General features: G+C 37.8%; 1 protein-coding gene across 3 annotated transcripts in view; it reads left to right on the top strand.

Annotated features, from left to right (window-relative positions):
- EFCAB5 (EF-hand calcium binding domain 5) overlaps positions 1-27456 on the top strand; it is a 165147-nt gene that overhangs the window by 42447 nt on the left and 95244 nt on the right. For all 3 annotated transcript variants that reach the window (XM_032320090.1, XM_032320089.1, XM_032320091.1), the window contains one exon: positions 2410-2971. In XM_032320090.1, the coding sequence (XP_032175981.1) occupies positions 2410-2971 (562 nt within the window). The remainder of the gene's footprint in view (positions 1-2409; positions 2972-27456) is intronic.

Below are 27456 nucleotides of genomic sequence, written 5' to 3'. Positions count from 1 at the left end.
TAAAAGCAGCTCAGGACGAGAGGTCTGTAACATACAATGGTAGAAATAAATTGGCAGCAAACCTATCCACAGAGACCTGGCAGACCAGAAAGGACTGGCATGATATATTCAGAGCACTAAATGAGAAAAATATGCATCCAAGAATACTATATCCAGCTAGGCCGTCATTGAAAATAGAAGAAGAGATAAAAAGCTTCCAGGACAAACAAAAACTAAAAGAATTTGCAAACACCAAACCAGCCCTACAGGAAATATTGAAAGGGATCCTCTAAGCAAAGAGAGAGCCTAAAAGTAACATACACCAGAAAGGTCACCTTACAGGTAACAGTAACAGTAACAGTCAGCTTACAGGCAATATAATGGCACTAAATTCATATTTTTCAATAGTTACCCTGAATGTAAATGGGCTAAATGCCCCAATCAAAAGACACAGGTATCAGAATGGATAAAAACAAAACAAAACAAACAAACAAACAAAAAAACAAGACCCATTGATACACTGTCTGCAAAAGACTAATTTTAGACCCGAAGACACCTCCAGATTCAAAGTGAGGGGATGGAAAAGAATTTACCATGCTAATGGACATCAAAAGAAAGCTGGGGTGGGAATCCTTATATGAGATAAATTAGATATTAAGCCAAAGACTATAATAAGAGATGAGGAAGGACACTATGTCATACCAAAAGGGTCTGTCCAACAAGGAGATCTAACAATTTTAAATATCTATACACCTAACATGGTAGCAGCCAATTATATAACCCAATTATTAACAAAATCAAAGAAACACATTGACAATAATACAATAATAGTAGGGTAAATATGATGAAGGGATGGAATATGATGGAATATGATTGTAAAGATGAAATTTAAAAAAGATTTTTAAAAAGGAACTGATACGAAGTTGGTGGAAAAAAAGAAAGAAAAAAAAAACGACGGAGAGAGAGAAAATGTGATTAGGGGGACTAGAACAAAGCCATACATTAGATTTAGGGTATATTTTGGTCTGTTAGAAGAAGCTGTATCCAAAAATTTTAAAGAAAGAAAAACTTATATATATACAAAAAATAAGGTTAAGTACAATGAAGGGATAGAAATATGACTATAAAAATGAAAATTAAAAAATATTTTTTTAAAAGGTATTGATAAGATAAGATGTTGGTTAAAACAGGAAAGAGGAAAAATTCAAATAAAGTAGAAAAAGAAAAAAATAAAGAAAATTTTAAAAATTTATCTTTGAGGGACTCAAGAATCATGGGGAAAAAACCCCATGAATTCTATGTACTGTATTCCCCTACCTCAGGAGTTCCACAGTTCTCATTGATCAGTAAACTTGGTCTTGGCTGGATTTTCTTGCTGATCTCCTGGGGGTGGGGTCTGTTGCAGGGATTCTCAAGTGTCTTTGCCCAAGGTGGAATTGCACCGCCCTTGCCAGGAGCCAAGCTAAGTAACCTGCTTGGGTTCCTGCTCAGGAGATTTTGTTCCCTGAACATTTTCCATACTGCTTTGGAGGACAGGAATGAAGATGGCAGCCTCCCAATCTCCTGCCCAGAGGAGCCGAGAGTTCAGGGCCCTACTCCTCAGCGCGCCCTCAGAGAAAAGCAGTCAATCCCTGCCATCTCCCTGGTCTCCAGCCACATTCTATGCTCACCCAGCCTGTGAACGAGCGTTTCTATCTCTGGTGCGCATGACGCCGTTTAGTCTCCAAACCCAGCAGATTCCTGCACTGCACGACTGCTCCTGGAGGACGAAGAAGGTGACTCTCCAGATCTGCAACTTGTGGGGACCCTACTCAAAGAGTAATGGCCCAACTGTGCCTCAGATAACAGTTTATGGCAACCCTGAGCTGAGAGTTCACTCCTTGGCTCTGTCTCTGTAGCCGGCTTCCCCGCTCCAATACCTGGGATCTCTGCCACACTCTGGTATCCCTGCTCTTTCTGTGACCCTGAGGGACCTGAGACCACACTGTCCCCATGAGGGCTCCACCCCACACTTAGCCTCTGGAGCGATGTCCGTTAGTGGCGCAGACTTCTAAAAGTTCTGATTTTATGCTCCATGGCTGTACTGCTTTCCGGGAGCTGGCCCCTCTCTCCATGGTCTCTCCTCCCATATATCGCCTCAGATTCCCTTCCCAGCACATCCTACCTTCCAGAAAGTGGTCGCTTTTCTGTTTCTAGAATTGCTGCTCTTCTCTTCGATCTCCTGTTGAGTTTGTAGGTGTTCAGAAAGGTTTGATAACTATCTAGCTGAATTCCTGGGACCAGACGGAATTTAGTTCTCCTACTCCTCCACCATCTTGCTCTGGCTGGGGAGGGGGGGGCGGGATGGGACTCTTTCCCAACAATATTCTAAAGTAACAGATTAAAATCTACTTCTAATATTTCTTACATTTTACTTTTTTTCTTCCTCAGGAATGCACCTGGAAGAGCAGACGGAAACTTCAGTGTGTTCAATAAAGGCCTCAAAGAATTTGGTGGTTAGAAAACCTGCAAAAGTGATTTTCAATTTAGATCCAGCCTCACTGAATTCAAAGCTAGAACAGCCATGGAAGAAAAAATGTCTTGAAAGATTGGAAGCAAAAGCCCGGGCAATGCAGCAGAAAATAATAGACAAGGATAATCTGAAGAAAGAACAAGAAAAAAAGGCTGAAAAAAAACTCCCCAGGGATAATTTGGCCAAAGAGTGGTTTAATGCTGACAACACGACACTGAACACTCGTGCATATTTGCTTGACAAACTTCTGCCTACCTTAGTTCCTGGAGTGGAAAAAATGTTAATGCAAGTGGAAAAGAAGCAGCTTTGGACAGAGGTTGATAATACAACCAGGTTTAATCCAATTAATCATTTGGGGGAATACTTAATGAGAAATAATCCTTATTACATCAAAGACTCAGGAATGTCTGGTTATCAAAGGATGATGAGAGATGTCACAGAAGACCTGAAGATTCATGTTCCCGACACTACTGGCAACAGGTAAACTTTTTAATATTTTCAGTTGATGATCTAGATTCTTACATTGAAAGCATGTAGAACAATTACATAATCATACAAATAGGGCTTAAATAATTAAATTATTTAATTGTAATTAAATTCGTAATTATTATATTCATATTAATTTTAATTAATAATTAATTAATATTCATATTAATTATAAATTTATAATTGAACTTAATTTATAATTAAATTATTTAATTAAATAATTCAATAATTTTGTGATTTTTCAGAAAGTATTTATTGAGCTGTTAGTATGTGTGTTACCATTTATAAGGCACTATGAAGACTAATGAAGCATATTAAACAAGTTCCTTGAATTCATGGATTTAGTTACTCACTATGATCTAAGATATATATTTATTTGTTTATCTTCTGTCTCTCTGCACTGGAAAGTAAGCTATATAAGAGTAGGAATTTTTTAAAATTTAACTTTTCAGATAGGCCATCTATTCACTTGGTTCAGAAGTCAAAATATATAGTTATACAATGAAAAGTTCCTCTCCCATTCATCCATCTACCCAGTACTTGACCGCTGCCCTAAATAATGGCTATTCTTCATTTTCAGTGGATTCTTCCAGTTTCTTTATACATACAGAAGCAAATGCAAATATAGCTTCTAAATTTTCTTCCTTTTATATAAGACCATCTGACTGAGTTACAAATATTTTCTTCTGTTTTTTACTTGCTATTTACATCTTGTCATACAGAAGATATTTTATTTCTATGTGGTTGAATTTATTTACTTTCATTTTATGGTTTCTAGATTTCCAGTTACTGTTATTTTCAAGATAGTAAAATAATCCTTCCATTTTTTTCCTGGAATTTTTATTATTTGAATTCCCATTTTAAGTATTGATCCATTTGGAATTACATTATTCTAATGTAAGATGGAAAATATGAATCCAACTTTTTCCTTTCCAAATGGCTACATAGTGTTCCCAATGACAATTGCCAAATAGTCTATTTTGCCCCACTGTTTGAAACTTTATTACTAAATTCTTGTATATTTTGGAGTGTATGTCTGTATTTTTCTATCCTATCCCATTGACTATCTCCCTATTCATGCACCACAGTGCACTACTTTAATCACTGAGGCTTTTAAAGATACAGTCGGTCCCTGACTTACAATGATTCCACTGACTGATTTTTTGGTTTTATGTTGGTGTGAAAGTGGTATGTGTTCAGTAGAAATCATACTCTGAATTTTGAATTTTGATCTTTTCCTGGACTAACAAAATGCAGTATGATGCTCTCTTGTGATGCAGGGCAGTGGCAGTGAGCTAGAGCTGCTGGTCAGCCACCCGATCCATACACTTAAAGTGGCTCTGTACCCATACAACCATTCTGTTTTTCACTTTCAGTACAGTATTAAATCAATTACATGAGATCGTCTACACTTTATAAAACAGGTACTTGTTAGATGATTTTGCTTACTGTAAACTAATTTAAGTGTTCTGAACACATTTTAAATGGGCTCAATACAACTATGATGTTGAGTGGGTTAGGTGTATTAAATGCATTTTCTACTTAGGATATTTTCCATTTATGATGGGTTTATTGGGACATACCCCTATCATAAGTTGAGGAAGCTCTGTATTTCAATAATTCTCTGTGCTGGTCCCCATTATTTACTCCTTTATTCTGATGTTACTGCTTTTTTTTTTTTTAAGATTTTATTTATTTACTTGAAAGACAGAGAGAGCATGTGCACAGAGGGAAAGGGTGAAGCAGACTCTCTACTGAGCAGGGATCCCAATAGGGGACTAGATCCCAGGACCCCAAGATCATGACCTGAGCTGAAGACAGATGCTTAACCGACTAAGCCACCTAGGGGCCCCATATTTTTGCTTTTTAATATAAATTTTAGGATTAAGTCATCTACTTGGGGGAAAAAAAGGAGAATAGCAAAACAAACCTTATAGGAATTTCATTGAAATTTGTTTACATTTATTTATTAACTTAGGGAAAATCAACATCTTTAATGACAAGTGTTTCTATCTGAGAACATATGTCTTTCCATTTGCTCCTCTTATTTTGTATCCATCATTGTTGTCATAGAGGCTTTTTTTCATTTAAGCTTGAATCTCTTGTTAGATGCATTACTAGTCACTTTATTATTTTTTGAATTTTATTTATTTATTTGACAGACAGATATCACAAATGGGCAGAGAGGCAGGCAGAGAGAGAGGAAGGGAAGCAGGGTCCCCCCTGAACAGAGAGCCTGATGCAGGGCTTAATCCCAGGACTCTGAAAGCATGACCAGAACCAAAGGCAGAGGCTTACCCCACCAAGCCACCCAGGCACCCCTACTTTATTATTGCTTATAGCCATTGTAAATAGGACTTTCTTTCATTACATTTTCTATCTATATGTAGTTTGAATACATGAAAACTATAAATTTCTGAAAATTTTTGTTCTCTGCTACCTTACTGAGTTCCATCATTAATAGAAAAAATATTTTTTATTTTTATTAAAAGACTTATTTATTTATTTGAGAAAGAAAGAGAAAGTGTGCATATGATCGAGGAGGAGCAGAGGAAGAGGGTGAAAGTATTTGAAGCAGACCCCTCACTGAGTGTGGCGCCAGACGCTGAGCTTGATCCCATGACCATGAGATCATGACCTGAGCCAAAACCAAGGATTGGATGCTTAACCAACTGAGGCACCCAGGTGCCACTATTTATAGAAAAATTTTAGTTGATTATTTGGATTTTTCTAGAAAGGAAACCTTACCTGAAAATAATAGGCATTTTCCTTCTTTGTTTTCAATTTTTATGTTTGTAATATCTTCCTCTACCCTCGTTATATTGGCAATTACTTCAATGAATTTTAAATAATAATGATGATATGGACATCCTTGTCCTGTTTTGGACTTTAGTAGGGATGATTTTTGTATTATTGCCTCATTATGAGTAGTTTCTTAAAGCTATATAGTAATACCATAACTCTACTTCATTTGGATCTGAAAAAAATGTATTTTATTACATTAGAAAAAAATGTGCAGGGCACCTGCGTAGCTCGGTCAGTTAAGTGTCTGACTCTTCATTTGGCCCTGGAATAACTTGATCCTGAAAAATCTTTAGAGAAAACATGATGAGGAACCCTCAACTGCACACACCGCAATGGTAGAGAAAAGGATCACTGTTCTATTGGAGTTTTTTGGTTTCTCTATTATTTATTTCTTTTCTAATCTTTTTTTTTCCCTTCCTTTTGCTGGGTTTGGGTTTTGATCTTCTTTTTCTAACCCCTTTAAAGAGTGATTTTTAAAAAATATTTTATTTATTTATTTATTTATTTATTTTTGAGAGAGAGAGAGTGTGTGTGTGCAAGTGGGGTGAGGAGCAAAGGGGGAAAGACAAGCAGACTCCATGCTGAGCATGGAGCCCAGTGTGGGGCTGGATATCTGATACCCAGATATCCAGATATCTCAGATATCTCATGATATCCTGAGATCATGACCTGAGCTGAAATCAAGAGTCAGACACTTAACCCACTGAGCCAGTTTTTAAAGAACAAGAATGATTGTTAATTTTGTCAAATGCTTGTTCAACATCTGTGGAGATGATCATTTGGTTTTCACCTTAGACCTGTTGATAATGAATTTTATTAATAGATTTCCTAATTTTGAGCTATGGAAATTCCTGGAATAACTCCCGCTTGATTGCTTTGTATTCGGTTACATTGAAATATGCTTCCTGCTAATAAACCAAAGTAAATGTTTAATTCTTTCCTTTTAATTACAAGTTTTCAGAATATTATACATTATATCTCTATGTCTCTATGTGTCTACTTATCTATCTATCTATCTATCTATCTATAGGTGCCTGGAGGAACAACAAATTAAAGATTTCTTGGGGGTTTCCTGGATGGTTCAATCAGTTAAGCATCTGCCTTTGGCTCAGGGTCCTGGAAGGGAGCCCTGCTTTGGGTTGTCATCTTGGCAGGGAACCTGCTTCTTCCTCTCCCTCTGTCTGCTATTCTGCTTACTTGTGCTCTCTCTCTCTACCTGTCAAATAAATAAATAATATATTTAAATAAACAAACAAAAATGTTTTTTAAAAAAGATTTTTTTCAGGGGGATTGTTCCTTTTGAGTATCATTGTAGACACACTGATTTTAATATATATTCAAGGCATTTTAATTCATTATAGTTACTTTTTCTTTTTGATCCTCAACTTGACCCAACTTTGGCTCCTATGTTCTTCCAACCTTACTCCTTTAGTCTTTGAAAGCTTCTTGCAATTTTTAAAAAGGATTCTTAGCTACTTTTAAAGGAAATCACTCATCTGGGAGCTAGGAATGCTCATAAATATTGTATTATCATTGCTTCTAGGCTCTTTCAGGACTAACAAATATAATTTTTAAAAATAGGGGTGCCTGGATGGCCCAGTTGTTAAGTGTCTGCCTTCAGCTCAGGTCATGATCCCAGGATCCTGGGATGGAGCCTTGCATGGGGCTCCCTGCTCAGTGGGAAGCCTGCTTCTCCCTCTCCCACTCCCCCTGCTTGTGTTCCCTGTCTCACTGTCTCACTGTCTCTCTGTCAAATAAGTAAATAAAATCTTAAAAAATAAAAAATAAAAATATGAGCAAATATTGATAATTTCATATCAAACACAATATTTCAGGTTTTTTACCCAATTCCTTGATTTTATATTTCTATCTCTTTTTTTCCCCCTAAAAATCTTGGCTCCTAACAACATTGACAAAATTAGTTATCTTATCCTGGGGTGCCTGGGTGGCTCAGTGGGTTAAAATTAGTTGTCTTATCCTACAATTTACATAAAATAGCTTCAAAATAATAATACCAACAATCCCAATAAAAGAACTACTAGATTTATTTGCAGATATTTTGTCCTGAAACATATTCTTCTAAGTATGTGTGTATGACAAATGAAACCATGCAACAACTAGGAGAAACCAGGGATTAATTTCTTTTATTACCAGAGAAAAGCCTTTCTTTAAAAAAGATTTTATTTATTTATTTGACACAGAGAGAGAGGTCACAAGTAGGTAGAGACACAGGCGGGGGGGGGGGGGGGAAGCAGGCTCCCCGCTGAGCAGAGAGCTGGATGCGGGGTTCCATCCCAGAACCCTGAGAACGTGACCTGAGCTGAAGGCAGAGGCTTAATCCACTGAGCCACACAGGTACCCTGAGAAAACCTTTTAAACCATGACTAAAAATCATGAAATTATTGCTAAATTTGATTACATAAAAATTAAAGGGCTTTTGCCAGAGAAATTGAGTCTCAATCACTCAATTTTGTTGTTGTAGTACAAAAGTAGTTATACACAATATGTAAATGAATAAGCATGGCTGAGTTCTAATAAAACTTTATTTGTGAATACTAAAATGTGTCATAGATTTTCTACTATGCCACAAAATATTATTCTTATTTTGATTTTTAAAAACCATTTTAAAATGTAGCAGCCAATCTTAGCTGTTGAGTAGTACAATACCAGGCAGCAGTCAGTTTGGGCCTTAAGCCCTAGTCTAGATAACATCTGGGTCTCTTCCAGATCTTAAAACAACAAAACAAAATAAAAATAAGACACTTTGAATGTCTGATTCTCTTCCTGAATCTTCGTACTTTCCTTCTAATATCTTCTGGCATGAATACTTGTGCTAAAATTTATAAAAGAACGTAAAATTCTTTTTGATTTCTTTCAGTATTCCTCCTATAGGGTAAGTAACTAATCAGAAGTTTAGAATAACAATTCTTTTGAAATTAAGTACATATATACCACTAGAATAAAGCAAGAGATATGTACAGAACTCTTCCTTTGTTTTATTTTATGTATTTTATGTGTGGACATGGAATTTTAAATTTCCATTGGAACAGTCTTTCTCAGAGTGTGGTTGCCTATGAATGAAATCAGGATGACCTGGATGTTTGGTTAAAAATGCAGATTCCTAGCTTCTTCCTCAGATCTTCTCAATCAGAACCTTTAGGCATGCACTGAGAACAAGTTCCACAGGAGGTTATTATGCACCCTAAAAAAAGCTTCAAAACCAATTATGCAGAGAAGCCAAATTAAAGGAGTTTTAGTACTAATGAGAAGTTCCAACAGCAGCAGGGAGCAGTGTCATTAAATTTAATAATTAGCTTAAAGAACATTTCTGTCCACCATCTGTTCTTGCAGAGCAATAAATTAGATTTGTATTTAGACCTAGTGCCATAAAAATACTTAAAATTTGGGAACTGATGTCAAGGCTGTATATCAATACATCGAGAAATGCTTCCTCCTATTAGGGATGTGTAAATTTCAATCAGCACATTAAAGTAGGCATTTATCAATAACTGTGATAAGAATAGTAACTGGCACACTAGGACTCTGGTCTAGGTCTCATTGCCAACAAATGGCATGTCATAAGAGGGTTAGTTTATTGCACTGATGCTTCTTGAATTGGGAGTTTGAATAGTTAGGGTCATTTGAAGCTTGATGAGAGCACTAGTTTCTTTTTTTCTTTCTTTTTCAGTGTTTTTTAGATTTATTTTAGTAATCTCTACACCTCAGGTGGGACTCAAACACACAACCCCGAAATCAAGAGTCACACGCTCTTGCAACTGAGCTGGCCAGGTGCCCCAGAGCCCTAGTTTCTACTGGAGCAATGCTGTTGTAGGAATTTCATGCAAGAGTTAAAGGAATCAAAGATGCTTTGTTTGCCTGGATGGTCAGGATTAGAGCTTGATCTCTTTCTGGCAAAAATTCAAGATCTGTGTATCAACATATGACAGTGTCAAGCACCTGCAGAATATTCAGAAATCCTGGGATACTTTTCAACAGTGCAATATCTATTGACTTAAAGTTCAGATACACAACAATCTTAGCTAAAATAGTCTTGCTTTTAAATTCTCTGAACTATATCATTGTGTCATCTTTAGTCCATTAGAGAGTTTTGAAGTCCATTTGTATTAGTAATGAGAGTTTTTCTTATTTATATCCAAGGAAAAAGATGAATAAATTTTTTGTTTGGTTTGTCAAGACTTTATCCTCTTGTGATGATGTTAAAGTATCCCTTTGCCTCAACCTGGTCCAAAAATTTTTCATCTGACTACTTCCCTGGATAAAAAGGGATTTGTTTCTGCTTGGTGTCTAAGAACCATAGATAGGGAAGATACTCCTTACTGATTTGGGACAATTTTTATAGTGGTAGCTGCTTGTCTGAAAAATAAACTATCACTGTTGTTTGTAAGTTTTACATATGCAGTATACCTTTATTGCTTTTCATCGACGTTTCTGAATGACAGATTAAGAATTAAAGTGAACTTTAATTTTTTTTTTAATTTCTTTTCAGCATGACAGAATTCATTGTTTATGTACCACACCCAGTGTTCCGTGCAATATGTGCCCTCCATAATACCCACCACCTGGCTCCCCCAACCTCCCACCCCTGGCCCCTTCAAAACCCTCAGATTGTTTTTCAGAGTTCATAGTCTCTCATGGTTCATCTCCCCTTTAATTTCCCTCAACTCCCTTCTCTCCATCTCCCTATGTCCTCAATGTTATTTGTTATGCTCCACAAATAAGTGAAACCATATGATAATTGACTCTCTCTGCTTGACTTATTTCACTCAGCATAATCTCTTCCAGTCCCCTCCATGTGGATACAAAAGTTGGGTATTCATCCTTTCTGATGGAGGCATAATACTCCATAGTGTATATTGATCACATCTTCCTTATTCATTCGTCCGTCAAAGCACGTCTTGGTTCTATCAGACACATGAAAAAATGCTCATCATTACTAGCCATCAGGGAGATTCAGATTAAAACCACATTGAGAGACCACCTTACACCAGTTAAAATGGCCAAAATTAGCAAGACAGGAAACAACGTATGTTGGAGAGGATGTGGAGAAAGGGGAAACCTCTTACACTGTAGTTGGGAATGCAAGTTGGTGCAGCCACTTTGGAGAGCAGTGTGGATATTCCTTAAGAAATTAAAAATAGAGCTTCCCTATGACCCTTCAATTGCACTACTGGGTATTTACCCCAAAGATACAGATGTAGTGAAAAGAAGGACCAACTCTACCCCAATGTTTAAAGTGGACTTTAATTCTTACGTGTAATTTTGCAAAACTGCTAAGGTTATGTTTGTGTCATTTTGCTCATATTTTCTTTTCTTTTAACATCTATTTCAGTATCTTTTCCCTCTAAAACCTGATTCCTTCCATGCTTGGGAATGCATATTTTATAAGTCACAACTGCCTCATTGTGAATTGATAATGAAAAATATTTGTTGGGGCTCCTGGGTGGCTCAGTAAGTTAAGCATCTGCCTTCGGCTCAGGTCATGATCCCAGAGTCCTGGGGTCCAGTCCCACACTGGGCTCCCTGCTCAGTGGGGAGTCTGCTTGTCCCTCTTTCCCACGCCCACACTCATGCTTTCTCTCAAATAAATAAATAAATCTTTAAAAAAAGAAAGAAAAGTATTTGTTCTTTTTAAAAAAATTTTTATTTTTAAGATTTTGTTTTAAAGTAATCTCTACACTCAACATGGGGGCTAAACTTACAGCCCTGAGATCAAGAGTCTCATTCTATGAACTAAGCCACCCAGGTGCCCCTGGAAAGTATTTGCTCTTAAAATAGGATTATAGAGGCACCTGGGTGGTTCAGTCAGTTGAGCGTCTGCCTTCTGCTCAGGTCAGGATCCCAGGGACCTGGCATGGGTGCCCAAGTTGGGCTCCCTGCTCAGCGGGGAGACTGTTCCTCCCTCTTCTCCCTGCTTGTACTCTCTGTCGATATCTCTGTGTGTGTGTGTCTCTCTCTCAAATAAATAAATAAATAAATAAAATCTTTTAAAAATAGAATTACAGGCTTTCTTTTTTTTTTAAAAAAAAGATTTTATTTATTTGACAGCTAGAGATCACAAGTAGGCAGAGAGGCGGGCAGAGAGAGAGAGGAAGGGAAGTAGGCTCCCTGCTGAGGAGAGAGCTCAGTTCGGGCTCCATCCCAGGACCCTGAGATCATGACCTGAGTTGAAGGCAGAGACTTAACCCACTGAGCCACCCAGGCATCCCAGAATTACAGACTTTCAATAGACTGATTATGGTGGTGGTTACACACATATTTACACGTATGTTTAAATTTATACAACTATGTCCCAAAAAAGGTCAATTTTACTATATGATATTTTAAAAAATAAAAAATTTAAACAGTAAAAAAACTACACAGATGTAATTAGCTAATGGATTAAAATTAAAAAATTTTTAAATCACAGATATTATTACTATTAATGTTCGAACTTAACACTATTCCGGGGAAGTGGGGCCTCTTATATTATAAATTTCCTCACTTTTCTCCATCAGCCCTGATACACAGTCCTGATCCTAGATGAGAGTTCAAATGAACTAGAAAGTGGATCTTAGACCCAAGGCAAAAACTCGGATCTTTTCCTGTGTCGCAGTTCTAGTGATGCCTATCAGGTTCTGGCTTGGTAATAATCTCTGATCTCTACATCTGTTGCTTTATTTTGATGAGTCTGTGCTGCACATTGAAATATCTCTTTGGCATTTTTCCTGTGATAACTCTTTATCACCCTTATGGACTAATAATGGAACATTTAACCCACAAAGAGAAAAAAATCACAACAAAATTTTGCATAGAGTTTCTTTCTCCCCCATAGCTACATAAAGGAGAAAAATAAGTCAGTATACATGTTTAAGCATTAAGTATACCCCAACCAAGTAAAAACTAAGAGAGAAAGACACAGAAGCTTTAATTTATTTAATAATTATTTTTTTTACTTGATAATTCCCTGCAAGTTAATTCCTGTACAGCGTTCAAAGAACTTAATGCAGACTATGTGACATCTATTGTGTTTCTATTAGAATGTGGTATCTACAAAGATTTTGCCAGTTTACTTCGAAGTGCTTACTCTTTGTGTTTCCAAAAACAAACTCCATCCCCATTCTCACGTGCAACTTTCAACAATTTTGGTCAAATTATATGTATAAATTGGGCATATTGTAAAAACCTCCATTATATTGTACTCTTTCTAAAATATCATCTTTATAATTATTTTCCAAAATTTAACCTCATCTGATGATAACATTGCAACCCCCACTTTCTTTTATATGTATTTTCATAGAATATTTTTGTTCATCTTTTTATTTGCAACTTTTCTGAGTAATCTTAATTTAGTGTTTTCTCTATGTACAGAATATACAGTGTAGAACACTGTTTTATAATTCAATTAGAATCTTTTAATAGGAAGGCTTTTAGCATATTTACATCTATGGATATAATAGGTGAGTTTTAGTTCTACCATTTTTTATGCCTCTTTATTAGTTTTAGTCTGTTTTTTAAAAAGATTATTTATTTATTTATTTTGACAGATAGATATCCCAAGTAGGCAGAGTGGCAGGGGGAAGCAGGCTCCCACCAAGCAGAGAGCCTGATGCAGGGCTCAATCCTAGGACCCTGGGACCATGACCTGAGCCAAAGGCAGAGGCTTTAACCCACTGAGCCACCCAGGCACCCCTAGTTTTAGCCTTTTAAATATAATTTTTCACTATAAAACAAACAAACCCAAATGTCTAATTTATGCTTACAATACACCAGCTACTAGGACTTGGCAAGAGTAAGGGAATGTTTCTTCCTTGATATGGACCTTCTGCAGTCGCCAGGAGACAGTGACTTCCTAGACAGATGTCTGTCTGCTCATATTCCACACCAGATGTCACCTCTCTAGTGAGCCAAACCCTAGTGCTTATATTGTGCTAGGAAATCCCATAGGTGCTTCTCCCACAGGTGACATTATTAATATCAATAATTTTGTTGATTTGTATTGAATATCATGATTTATCAATCTAGTAAAACAGGTTATGCCAAAAGTGAGTGGCTAGATAAGGAAAATGCTTTTTTTTTTTTTTTAAATAGTGTTTGACTATTCTACCCAATGGTGTGTGGTAGGACTTCATCAAACAGGTTCTACTTTTATTCAACCTGAAACATAATAATAATGTATATACATGGACTAGTTGCACATCTATCTCTAAACCACTTTGATGCATCTGTTATATATCCCATTATGAAGTACTTAGAAATTGAAGTAGTTGTGGGCTGAGAAATCATGGTCTTCTTGGATGTTATCCTAATATTCTACAAACACACATCCTGTAACCTGATGTTGAATGGGTCCATGGTCTTGCTTCAGTGGCATAGGACATTCCTAATGTTAAAAAGACTGAGATGAAGTTCCTGAGTCAAATTCCTACAGCTGGGGCTGGATATCTGGTATAATGCCTGAGAGCGTGGTGCCTAGAGTAAGATTGTCCAACTTGTCCATAAATTCCTAGGACTTGCCAGATAAAACTTTTGATTCATCTAAAACTATTCGGTAACTGTTTCCCTCAGAAGAAAATAGGATTTATTTTCTCTTTATAGAAGAGAAAAGACTGAAGACCTTATGGGCTACTTCATTTGTTTTTACATCCTCTGCCGGACCTCAGTCCTATACCTTCAAAACAGATGCTCTCCAGGACTCCAGTGGGACTCCACGGGGAAATGCCCTCTGCTTTCTCATACTCTTCCAGGAAGGTGGTTCAGTTGGAACTCAACTACCTCATTTGGAAATAGAAATCTTCACCATGAAGGCCAGCTTCAAAACTAGCAGGCACTAGATCTGATATACCCAGCATGTAGTGATTTCGTTCATCTGGGCTAGATAGGTGGCATTCTTTATGTACATCAATTTTATTATCTCTTACATATCAACTAATCAAAACCACTAGCCAGATGCCCTCTCCTCTAATCCAGAGTGCAAACTTTCCATGTCTAGAACAACATCCCCTTCCTTTTTCTTGCTGGACAATTTTTCCTGTGCTTCAAGAATCAGCCCAAGTATCTGGGCACCTGGGTGGTGCAGACTTTTGAAGGTCAGACTCTTGGTTTTGGCTCAGGTCCTGATCAGGACTGTGAGATCAGGCTCAATGCTCAGTGCAGAGCCTGCTTAGGATGCTCTCTGCCCCACCCCCATTCCCACCCCTGAGCTTGCTCTTGCCCTGTCTCTCTCTCTCTCAAACAAACAAACAAACAAATAAATAATAACAAAAAAGAATCAGCCCTAGTATCACTTCCTCTGGGATACCTTCTGTCACATCTGCTTTGGATTACCTACTCTTCCTTTATATTTCTGGAGCACCTGTAGGCTTGTGTCAGCCTTTAGCACATTACAATGTAACTGTTGATTTACCTTCCCATAATTTCTTTGAAGACAAGGACTATTTTTCTATTATGTCTATGTTTTCAACACTGAGCACAATGCTTGGTATGATAATATTTGTTATCTAACAAATATCAAATTTTGGTTAGATAAATTAATAACAGATTTATTGAGGAGTCTTCACTCAGTTAATCAGTATTTGTTGCATAACTACCAAGTGCTCCATGTTGAGCCATACCTTATAGGGAAAAAATTACAAAATTTGGTTCTTGTCATGAGGAACTTACACACTCGAGTTGAAGAACTATAACTAAAACATAGCTAAATTTATCAAAGCAGGTGTCCATGTACATTTTCCCCACTTCCAACACGTTTCTCAATCTGTTCTATCTGGCCTTCATTCCAGACTCTCTTCAATAAATGTCGCCTACTGAGATCACAATGTTCTCCATGTTTCTAGGCCCAATGGAAAGTTTGCAATCCTCGTCTTACTTGGCCTCTTACCAATATTCAACAATGTTGACCATTTCCTCCTTGATATACTCTGTCCTTTCCCTTCCATGTTATTATTCTTTAGTTGTTTTCCTTCCACCTCTTTTTAGTCCTTCTCAGCATCCTGTGCCTGCTCATTCTCTGCCATCTGATCTTCAAATATTAAGATTCCTTAAGTTGTGGTTCTCCGGTCACTCCCAAATCATCCTTGAGTGCTCTCATTTCAACACATGACTTCAGCTACCATCTATGTCTTCATGCTCTTAGATTTATATCTCTAATCCAAATGCCTTTTTTGAGCTTCAGACCAGTATGTGCAACTAGTCAGTATCTGTACTTGGATATTTCACAGGCACTTCAGTTTCAAAAGTCATTGTCTTTCTTGGCTGTGCATCAAGATTTTCAAGGCCAAACCCAAGAGATGAACCTTGACACCTTCTTCTTCCTCACTGTGTACTTCTCATTGATCATTAAGTCCTGTGGATTTTACCTCCTCTCAAATTTTCTCATTTCCTGACCTTCTCTGCTGCCGTCACCCTAGTCTAAGCTACTATCAGGTTTCACCTTTGCTATTGCCACAGTCTCCTACTTAATATGTTTCCATTCACTCTTGTCCTCTTGCAGTCTATTCATTACTTATAATGAAGTGATTTTTTTAAAAAGATTAATCTTCTGGGACACCTGGGTGGCTCAGTCATTAAATGTCTGCCTTCGGCTCAGGTCATGATCCCAGGATCCTGGAATCAAGCCCTGAATCAGGATCCCTGCTCAGTGGGGAGCCTGCTTCACCCTCTCCTACTCCCACTGCTTGTGTTCCCTTTCCTCAAATAAACAAAATCTTTTTTTAAAAAGTTAATCTTCTGCCCATTTCTTAGCTGGATTTTTAATTTTTCGGGTGTTGAGTTTGATAAAATCTTTATAGATTTTTGGATACTAGCCCTTTATCCAATATGTTGTTTGAAAATACCTTCTCCCATTCTGTAGGTTGCCTTTTAGTTTTGTTGATTGTTCCCTTGCTTTGCAGAAGCTTTTTATCTTGACTAAGTTCCGGGACGCCTGGGTGGCTCAGTTGGTTAAGCAGCTGCCTTCAGCTCGGGTCATGATCCCAGGGTCCTGGGATCGAGTCCCACATCGGGCTCCTTGCTCGGCAGGGAGCCTGCTTCTCCCTCTGCCTCTGCCTGCCTCTCTGTCTGCCTGTGCTTGCTCGCGCTCTCTCCCTCTGTCTCTGAAAAATAAATAAAATCTTTAAAAAAAAAAAATTTAAAAATTGACTAAGTTCCAAAAGTTTATTTTTGCTTTTTTTTTCTCTTGCCCCCAGAGACATGTCTAGTAAGAAGTTGCTGTGGCTGAGACGCCTGGGTGGCTCAGTCAGTTAAGCGGCTGCCTTCAGCTCAGGTCATGATCCCAGGGTCCTGGGATAGAGTCCCACATCGGGCTCCCAGCTCAACCAGGAGCCCGTTTCTCCCTCTACCTGCTGCTCTCCCTACTTGTGGTCACTTGCTCTTTCTCTCTCTCTGATAAATAAATAAAATCTTAAAAAGAAGAGTTGCTGTGGCCAAGGTCACAGAGGTTGCTGTCTGTGTTCTTCTCAAGGATTTTGATAGATTCCTTTCTCACATTTAGGTCTTTCGTCCATTTTGAATTTATTTTTGTGTGTGGTGTAATAAAGTGGTCCAGTTTCATTCTTCTGCATGTGGCTGTCCAATATTTTCAACACCATTTATTGAAGAGACTTTTTTCCATTGAATATCCTTTCCTACTTTGTTGAAGATTAGTTGACCATAGAGTTGAGGGTCCCTTTCTGGGTTCTCTATTCTATTCCATTGATCTATATGTCTGCTTTTGTGCCACTACCATACTATCTTGATGATTACAGCTCTGTAATAGAACTTGAAGTTCAGAATTGTGATGTCTCCGCTTTGGTTTTCTTTTCCAATATTCCTTTGACTATTTGGGGGTCTTTTATGGTTCTATACAAATTTTAGGATTGTGTGTTCCAACTCTGTGAAAAATGCTGGTGTTATTTTGATAGAGATTGCATTGAATGTGTAGATTGCTTTGGGTAGTGTAGACATCCATGAGCATGGAATATTTTTTTATTTCTTTGTGTCTACTTCAATTTCTTTAGTAAGTATTCTATAGTTTTCAGAGTAGAGATCTTTTGACCTCTTTGACTAGGTTTATTCCTGGGTATCTTATGGTTTGGGTGCACTTGTAAATGGGTTCAGTTCCTTGATTTCTCTTTCTGCTCCTTCATTATTGGTGTACAGAAATGCAACAAACTTCTGTGCATCAATTTTATATCTTGTGACTTTGCTGAATTCTTGTGTCAGTTCTGGCAAATTTTGGTGTTTTTGGGGGGGTTTTCTACAAAGAGTATTTTAAAAAAGTTAATCTTATCATGTTTTTCCCAAATGTGGAAATTTTCAAGGGTCTCTATTTACTCTTAGGATAAAGACTAAAATCCCTAACTGGGCCTATAAGACTTTCCTTGTATTACCTACTGGTCCCTAACTTACCTGGCTGCCGCCTCTCTTCTCACATTCCATACTCCAGGCACACAGGATTACTTTCAGTTTTCAAACATATTATGCTTCTTTCCATAGCAGGTTTTTTTTTAATTTTTTATTTTTTATAAACATTTATTTTTATCCCCAGGGGTACAGGTCTGTGAATCGCCAGGTTTACACACTTCACAGTACTCATGATAGCACATACCCTCCCCAATGGCCATAACCCCACCCCCCTCTACTGATCCCCCTCCCCCCAGCAACCCTCAGTTTGTTTTGTGGGATTAAGAGTCACTTATGGTATGTCTCCCTCCCAATCTCATTTTGTTTCATTTATTCTTCTCCTACCCCCTTAACCCCCCATGTTTCATCTCCATTTCCTCATATCAGGGAGATCATATGATAGTTGTCTTTCTCCGATTGACTTATTTCGCTAAGCATGATACCCTCTAGTTCCATCCACGTCATCACAAATGGCAAGATTTCATTTCTTTTGATGGCTGCATAGTATTACATTGTATGTATATACCACATCTTCTTCATCCATTCATCTGTTGATGGACATCTAGGTTCTTTCCATAGTTTGGCTATTGTAGACATTGCTGCTATAAACATTCAGGTGCATGTGCCCCTTTGGATCACTATGTTTGTATCTTTAGGGTAAATACCCAGTAGTGCAATTGCTGGGTCATAGGGTAGTTCTATTTTCAACTTTTTGAGGAACCTCCATGCTGTTTTCCAGAGTGGTTGCACCAGCTTGCATTCCCACCAACAGTGTAGGAGTGTTCCCCTTCCTCTGCATCCTTGCCAGCATCTGTCATTTCCTGACTTGTTAATTTTAGTCATTCTGACTGGTGTGAGGTGGTATCTCATTGTGGTTTTGATTTGTATTTCCCTGATGCCAAGTGATGTGGAGCACTTTTTCACGTGTCTGTTGGCCATCTGGATGTCTTCTTTGCAGAAATGTCTGTTCATGTCCTCTGCCCATTTCTTGATTGGATTATTTGTTCTTTGGGTATTGAGTCTGATAAGTTCTTTATAGATTTTAGACACTAGCCCTTTATCTGATATGTCATTTGCAAATATCTTCTCCCATTCTGTCAGTTGTCTTTTGATTTTGTTAACTGTTTCCTTTGCTGTGCAGAAGCTTTTGGTCTTGATGAAATCCCAATAGTTCATTTTTGCTCTTGCTTCCCTTGCCTTTGGCGATGTTCCTAGGAAGATGTTGCTGTGGCTGAGGTCGAAGAGGTTGCTGCCTGTGTTCTCCTCAAGGATTGTGATGGATTCCTTTCGCACATTGAGGTCCTTCATCCATTTTGAGTCTGTTTTTGTGTGTGGTGTAAGGAAATGGTCCAATTTCATTTTTCTGCATGTGGCTGTCCAATTTTCCCAGCACCATTTATTGAAGAGGCTGTCTTTTTTCCATTGGACATTCTTTCCTGCTTTGTCAAAGATTAGTTGACCATAGAGTTGAGGGTCTATTTCTGGGCTCTCTATTCTGTTCCATCAATCTATGTGCCTGTTTTTGTGCCAGTACCATGCTGTCTTGATGATGACAGCTTTGTAATAGAGCTTGAAGTCTGGAATTGTGATGCCACCAACTTTGGCTTTCTTTTTCAATATTTCTCTGGCTATTCGAGGTCTTTTCTGGTTCCATATAAATTTTAGGATTATTTGTTCCATTTCTTTGAAAAAAATGGGTGGGATTTTGATAGGGATTGCATTAAATGTGCACATTGCTTTAGGTAGCATAGACATTTTCACAATATTTGTTCTTCCAATCCATGAGCATGGAACATTTTCCCATTTCTTTGTGTCTTCCTCAATTTCTTTCACGAATACTTTATAGTTTTCTGAGTACAGATTCTTAGCCTCTTTGGTTAGGTATATTCCTAGGTATCTTATAGTTTTGGGTGCAATTGTAAATGGGATTGACTCCTTAATTTCTCTTTCTTCTGTCTTGTTGTTGATGTAGAGAAATGCAACTGATTTCTGTGCATTGATTTTATATCCTGACACTTTACAGAATTCCTGTATAAGTTTTGGAGTGGAGTCTTTTGGGTTTTCCACATATAGTATCATATCATCTGCGAAGAGTGATAGTTTGACTTCTTCTTTGCGGATTTGGATACCTTTAATTTCCTTTTGTTGTCTGATTGCTGAGGCTAGCACTTCTAGTACTATGTTGAATAGCAGTGGTGATAATGGACATCCCTGCTATGTTCCTGACCTTATCAAAAAAGCTGTCAGTTTTTCTCCATTGAGAATGATATTTGCGGTGGGTTTTTCATAGATGGCTTTGATAATATTGAGGTATGTGCCTTCTATCCCTACACTCTGAAGAGTTTTGATTAGAAAGGGATGCTGTACTTTGTCAAATGCTTTTTCAGCATCTATTGAGAGTATCATATGGTTTTTGTTCTCTCTTTTATTAATGTGTTGCATCACATTGATTGATTTGCGGATGTTGAACGAAACTTGCAGCCCTGAAATAAATCCCACTTGGTCATGGTGAATAATTCTTTTAATGTACTGTTGGATCCTATTGGCTAGTATTTTGGTGAGAATTTTCGCATCTGTATTCATCAAGGATATTGGTCTGTAGTTCTCTTTTTTGATGGGATCCTTGTCTGGTTTTGGGATCAAGGTGATGCTGGCCTCATAAAATGAGTTTGGAAGTTTTCCTTCCATTTCTATTTTTTGGAAAAGTTTCAGGAGAATAGGAATTAGTTCTTCTTTAAACGTTTGGTAGAGGGGCGCCTGGGTGGCTCAGGGGTTAAGCTTTCAGCTCAGGTCATGATCCCAGGATCCTGGGATCAAGCCCTGCATTGGGCTCTCTGCTCGGCAGGGAGCCTGCTTCCTCCTCTCTCTCTCTACCTACTTGTGATGTCTGTCTGTCAAATGAATAAATAAAATCTTTAAAATAAATAAATAAATAAATGTTTGGTAGAATTCCCCTGGGAAGCCGTCTGGCCCTGGGCTTTTGTTTGTTTGGAGATTTTTTTTATGTCTGTTTCAATCTCCTTACTGGTTATGGGTCTGTTCAGGTGTTCTATTTCCTCCTGGTTCAATTTTGGTAGTTTATATGTCTCTAGGAATGCATCCATTTCTTCCAGATTGTCAAATTTGTTGGCGTAGAGTTGCTCATAGTATGTTCTTATAATTGTTTGTATTTCTTTGGTGTTAGTTGTGATCTCTCCTCTTTCATTCATGATTTTATTTATTTGGGTCCTTTCTCTTTTCTTTTTGATAAGTCGGGCCAGGGGTTTATCAATCTTATTAATTCTTTCAAAGAACCAGCTCCTAGTTTCATTGGTTTGCTCTATTGTTTTTTTGGTTTCTATTTCATTGATTTCTGCTCTGATCTTTATGATTTCTCTTCTCCTGCTGGGTTTAGGCTTTCTTTCTTGTTCTTTCTCCAGCTCCTTTAGGTGTAGGGTTAGGTTGTGTACTTGAGACCTTTCTTGTTTCTTGAGAAAGGCTTGTACCGCTATATATTTTCCTTTCAGGACTGCCTTTGCTGTGTCCCACAGATTTTGAACCATTGTGTATTCATTATCATTTGTTTCCATGATTTTTTTCAATTCTTCTTTAATTTCCTGGTTGACCCATTCATTCTTTGAAAGGATGCTGTTTAGTCTCCATGTATTTGGGTTCTTTCCAAATTTCCTCCTGTGATTGAGTTCTAGCTTTAGAGCATTGTGGTCTGAAAATATGCAGGGAATGATCCCAATCTTTTGATACTAGTTGAGACCTGATTTAGGACTCAAGATGTGAGGTATTCTGGATAATGTTCCATGTGCACTGGAGAAGAATATGTATTCTGTTGCTTTGGGATGAAATGTTCTGAATATATCTGTGATGTCCATCTGGTCCAGTGTGTCATTTAAGGCTTTTATTTCCTTGTTGATCTTTTGCTTGGATGATCTGTCCATTTCAGTGAGGGGAGTGTTAAAGTGCCCTACTATTATTGTATTATTGTTGATGTGTTTCTTTGATTTTGTTATTAATTGGTTTATATAGTTGGCTGCTCCCATGTTAGGGGCATAGATATTTAAAATTGTTAGATCTTCTTGTTGGACAGATCCTTTGAGTATGATATAGTGTTCTTACTCATCTCTTATTATAGTCTTTGGCTTAAAATCTAATTGATCTGATATAAGGATTGCCACCCCTGCTTTCTTCTGATGTCCATTAGCATGGTAAATTCTTTTCCACCCCCTCACTTTAAATCTGGAGGTGTCTTCGGGTCTAAAATGAGTTTCTTGTAGGCAACATATAGATGGGTTTTGTTTTTTTATCCATTCTGATACCCTGTGTCTTTTGATTGGGGCATTTAGCCCATTAACATTCAGGGTAACTATTGAGAGATATGAATTTAGTGCCATTGTATTGCCTGTAAGGGGACTGTTACTGTATATTGTCTCTGTTACTTTCTGATCTACTACTTTTAGGCTCTCTCTTTGCTTGGTGTCTGCAAATTTTTTCAGTTTTTGTTTGTCCTGGAAGCTTTTATCTCTCCTTCTATTTTCAATGATAGCCTAGCTGGATATATTATTCTTGGCTGCATGTTTTTCTCATTTAGTGCTCTGAATATATCATGCCAGCTCTTTCTGGCCTGCCAGGTCTCTGTGGATAAGTCTGTTGCCAATCTAATATTTTTACCATTGTATGTTACAGACTTCTTTTCCCGGGCTGCTTTCAGGATTTTCTCTTTGTCACTGAGACTTGTAAATTTTATTATTAGGTGACAGGGTGTGGACCTATTCTTGTTGATTTTGAGGGGGGTTCTCTGCACCTCCTGGATTTTGATGCTTGTTCCCTTTGCCATATCAGGGAAATTCTCTCCAATAATTCTCTCCAATATACCTTCTGCTCCCCTCTCTCTTTCTTCTTCTTCTGGAATCCCAATTATTCTAATGTTGTTTCGTCTTATGGTGTCACTTATCTCTCAAATTTTCCCCTCGTGGTCCAGTAGCTGTTTGTCCCTCTTTTGCTCAGCTTCTTTATTCTCTGTCATTTGGTCTTCTATATTGCTAATTCTTTCTTCTGCCTCATTTATCCTAGCAGTGAGAGCTCCATTTTTTATTGCACCTCATTAATAGCTTTTTTTGATTTCAACTTGGTTAGATTTTAGTTCTTTTATTTCTCCAGAAAGGGCTTTTATATCTTCTGAGAGGGTTTCTCTAATATCTTCCATGCCTTTTTCAAGCCTGGCTAGAACCTTGAGAATCATCATTCTAATTACCAATGTCTGTATTGATTAGGTCCCTAACCTTTGGTACTGCCTCTTGTTCTTTTCTTTGTGGTGAATTTTTCTGCCTTGTCATTTTGTACAGATAAGAGTATATGAAGGAGCAAGTAAAATACTAAAAGGGTGGCAAAGACCCCAGGAAAATACGCTTTAACCAAATCAGAAGAGATCCCAAATCACGGGGGGGGGGGGGGGGGGGGGGGGGGTAGAAAGGGGATAAAAAAAGGTTCAGGAAAAAAAAAAAAGAAACAAATAAAGAAAAAATATAAAAAGAAATATATATATATATATTAGATAAACTAGTTAGAAAACATTAAAAAAAGAAAAGGGTAAAAGTTAAAAAAAATTTAGCAGAAGAAGAAAAAAAATTGAAAAAAAAATTAAATTAACTTCAAGACTAAAAATCATGGGGAGAAATCCATGAGCTCTGTGCTTTGTTTTCTCCTCCTCTGGAATTCTGCTGCTCTCCTTGGTATTGAACCTGCACTCCTTGGTAGGTGAACTTGGTCCTGGCTGGTTTTCTTGTTGATCTCCTGGGGGAGGGGCCTGTTGTGGTGATTCTCAAGTGTCTTTGCCCTAGGCGGAATTGTACCACCCTTACCAGGGGCCGGGCTGAGTAATCAGCTCGGGTTCGCTTTCGGGAGCATTTGTTCCCTGAATGCTTTCCATAGAGTTCCAGAGGATGGGAATGAAAATGACGGCCTCCCAGTCTCTGGCCCGGAGGAGCCGAGAGCTCGGGGCCCCACTCCTCAGTGCGCCCTCAGAGAATATGCCCAATTACTCCCATCTCCCTGGCCTCCTGTCGCGCTCTGAGCTCACCGAGCCTGCGACTGGTTCAAGGTAACCCCGAGCTGAGAGCTCACTCCTCGGCTCTGTCTCTGTAGTCGGCTTCCCTGTTCTAATACCTGCAAGCTCTGTGACACTCAGACACCCCCAATCCTTCTGTGACCCTGTGGGACCTGAGGCCACGCTGACCCTGCGTGGGCTTCACCCAGTTTAGCCTCTGGAGGATGTCCCTCAGCAGAACAGACTTTTAAAAGTCCTGATTTTGTGCTCCGTTGCTCCACCGCTTGCCGGGAGCCGGTTCCTCCCTGCCGCCATCTATCTTCCTGTTGCTTTGGATTCACTTCTCCGCCAGTCCTACCTTTCAGAAAGTGGTTGATTTTCTGTTTCTAGAATTGCTGTTCTTCTTCTCTTCGATCTCCTGTTGGATTTGTAGGTGTTTGCAATCTTTAGATAAGCTATCTAGCTGATCTCCTGCTGCCTGATGTAGTCTCAGCCTGCTACTTCTCCGCCATCTTGACTACTCTCCATATCGGTGTTTTATATGTCATTCCTGCTGTATCGTTCTTCTTCCTCTTCATTTTATGTTACCAATTCTTTCTGGTTTAGCTCATACACCATTTCACTGTGAAATTGTTCTCTTATATGCTCTCTCATTGCATCGTGTGTTTCTCCTGGACTGCATTGATCAAAGTTGTAATGGTTGTTTCCCCTGCTATAATGTAAGCCAGGAACTATAAGCCATATTCATCTTCACATCTCTAGTATCTAATGTTGCTTTATGTAAGTAAAGCTCAATAAATATTTGTCAAATAAATTAATGAACTTATTCTAAGCCTGTTTTTGCTATCATGATGAAAGCTTTCTTGTGTGTGTGTTTTGCTTTTTTGATCTTGTCTTTAGATACATATGATTATTATAAAATATGTCTTAATTTGGGGTAATTGAGCATTTAATTTTGAAGTCTTTGGAATTAACTATCAGTATTAAATGGAGAAGCTATGATAAATACTTTTCATCATTTTATAAAAGTCTAAATAGGCGTAATCTGTTCAAATATCATTGATTAACGAGTTACTTACATTTTTTCTTAATAAGATATATGTTGAATATACAAAATATTAGAATTAAGTAAGTATAATAATTAAGTAGATACATGTCATATATGGATTGTTATAGGAATACTCATCACGGAAATAATATAGACATCTTCCAGCAATGGCAAGAAGTCCAGTTTAGCTTTTTGAAACTAAGATAACCAGAACCTAAAAGCCAACAAACAAAAACTGAATTTATTAACTTTCCAGGCAAGGCAATATACAGCAATGAAGAATTCACTGACTAGTTTGCAGAGGGGGGAAATTCAGAAATTTTAAAAAGTATTTTAAAACTTTTAAATTTAAAAAGTGTTTTAAAAAGTGAAAATTCAGAAATTTTAAAAAGTTTTTTAAAAAGTTTAAAAAGATATTTATAATGTTTATATTTATAACAATGGAAAACTATCACACTGTATAGGACAGAATGAATCCATAGGTTAGTACATGATTGATTAAAACAAATCCCGTTATTCAGCAGTCTGAAAAGAGTCTTCAATTAGGTCCAGTTGGTGGTATACTGGGTACACTCAAAATTTATGGTCAGTTCTCCACATAAGCTAGTTAGAACTGATTCTTGATGAAATACAACATTAAGTTTTAATAAAATAAAGGCAAATGCTGCTATAAGAGGAAGATGTTCCTTGTACTGCTTGGATGAATGAATAGAATTTGGATTATCGTAACTAGGATGGGGAACATTTTTACTTCTATTTTTTTTTTTGGTGGGGGGTGGGGAAGGACAGGTAGAGGAAGAAGAGAGAATCTTAAGCAGGCTCCATGCCCAGCATGGATCCCAACATGGAGCTTGATCTCAAAACCCTGAGATCATGACCTAAGCCCAATTCAAGAGTCGGATGCTTAACCAACTGAGCCACCCAAGTGCTCCTACATCTATTTTGTAATCAGTTAGATTTATACTGTGCCTTTCTTTAAAACATCTCAAAAACACTTATTAAGATGGGGAAGTTTTTCTTATTTAGCTTTTGCTACACAACAAAATGCCTCAAAACTTGGTGGCCTAAATCAATAGTAACTTATTGGCTCGTGATTTTGCGGGTTGATAACTTTGGGCTGAGCTTATGGCTCACTTCTGCTCCACATCATATCACTTGGACTCACTCATACACTGAAGTAAGATGTAGGCTGTTTACAAAAGTTATGGCAATAACTGGATCATCATCCAGCAGGCTAGCATAGGCCCAGTGCCAACATGGTGGTGGAAGGTACTCTAAGGTCAACAAAATAGGGCTAGCTCTGATGTTCAAACATTTTTCTTTTATTTTTCCACGTTTGTTGTGATATAATTGTTAACATTTTTCAACTTTTTGCATGCATCATGTTTGCTAATGACCCATTAGCCAAAGCAAGTCAGTTGGCCACAGCCAGACACAAAGGATGCAGAAATAGATTCTCTCAATGAGAGGAGCTGCAAATCAGGTTGCCTACAAATGGACATGTGCACAGGAATGGAAAGAATTTGTGACCATTTTTGCATTTTACCATGTTTTAAATGTGGATTTATACTTAGATCTGCTTGTAGTTTATGTCTACCCTACATTATGCAAAGAATTTCGAATGCTATAAAGTTCTGTTGATTGATGTACATATATATCCTCATGAGATAATGCAGACCACAGAAGAGAAATTTTATTCGCTCCTGAATGAGTTACATAATCAACTTAAAATCCATTTGGATTATAATTGGAGTCTCATGTACAGTAGCCCTGAAATACAAACTAGCCTTTGTTTCTTAACGAGAGGGAGGAAATGATGTCTGAACAGAGACCTAAAGGATGTAGAGGATCTGGTGAAACAAAGAGAGGGAGAAAAGTATTTTAGGCAGATGGAAACATGACAGAAACCCAGGTTTGTTGATCCATTTTTATATTTCACTGATTGGTACACATGAGAATTTGGAGATACCCAGTACTTATTATGCAATATTGTTTACTTTTCTTGTTCTGCATTGGACCCTAAGCTTTATAATGGCAATTCATAGCAGGTACCCAAGAAATGTTTGCATAATGAATGAGTAACTGATTGACTTAGTGAGTAACTGAGTGTTTGAATGAAGAAAGTTCCAGACAAAGAATAGAAAGTCATGCAAGAATGAAGATAGTGGGGGTGCCTGGGTGGCTCAGTGGGCTAAAGCCTCTGCCTTTGGC

The sequence above is a fragment of the Mustela erminea genome, chromosome 18, assembly GCF_009829155.1.
Source record: "Mustela erminea isolate mMusErm1 chromosome 18, mMusErm1.Pri, whole genome shotgun sequence".
NCBI classification, from domain to species: Eukaryota; Metazoa; Chordata; class Mammalia; order Carnivora; family Mustelidae; genus Mustela; species Mustela erminea.
The sequence above is the reverse complement of the archived record's forward strand: the minus strand, read 5'-3'. Positions and strand labels throughout refer to the sequence as shown.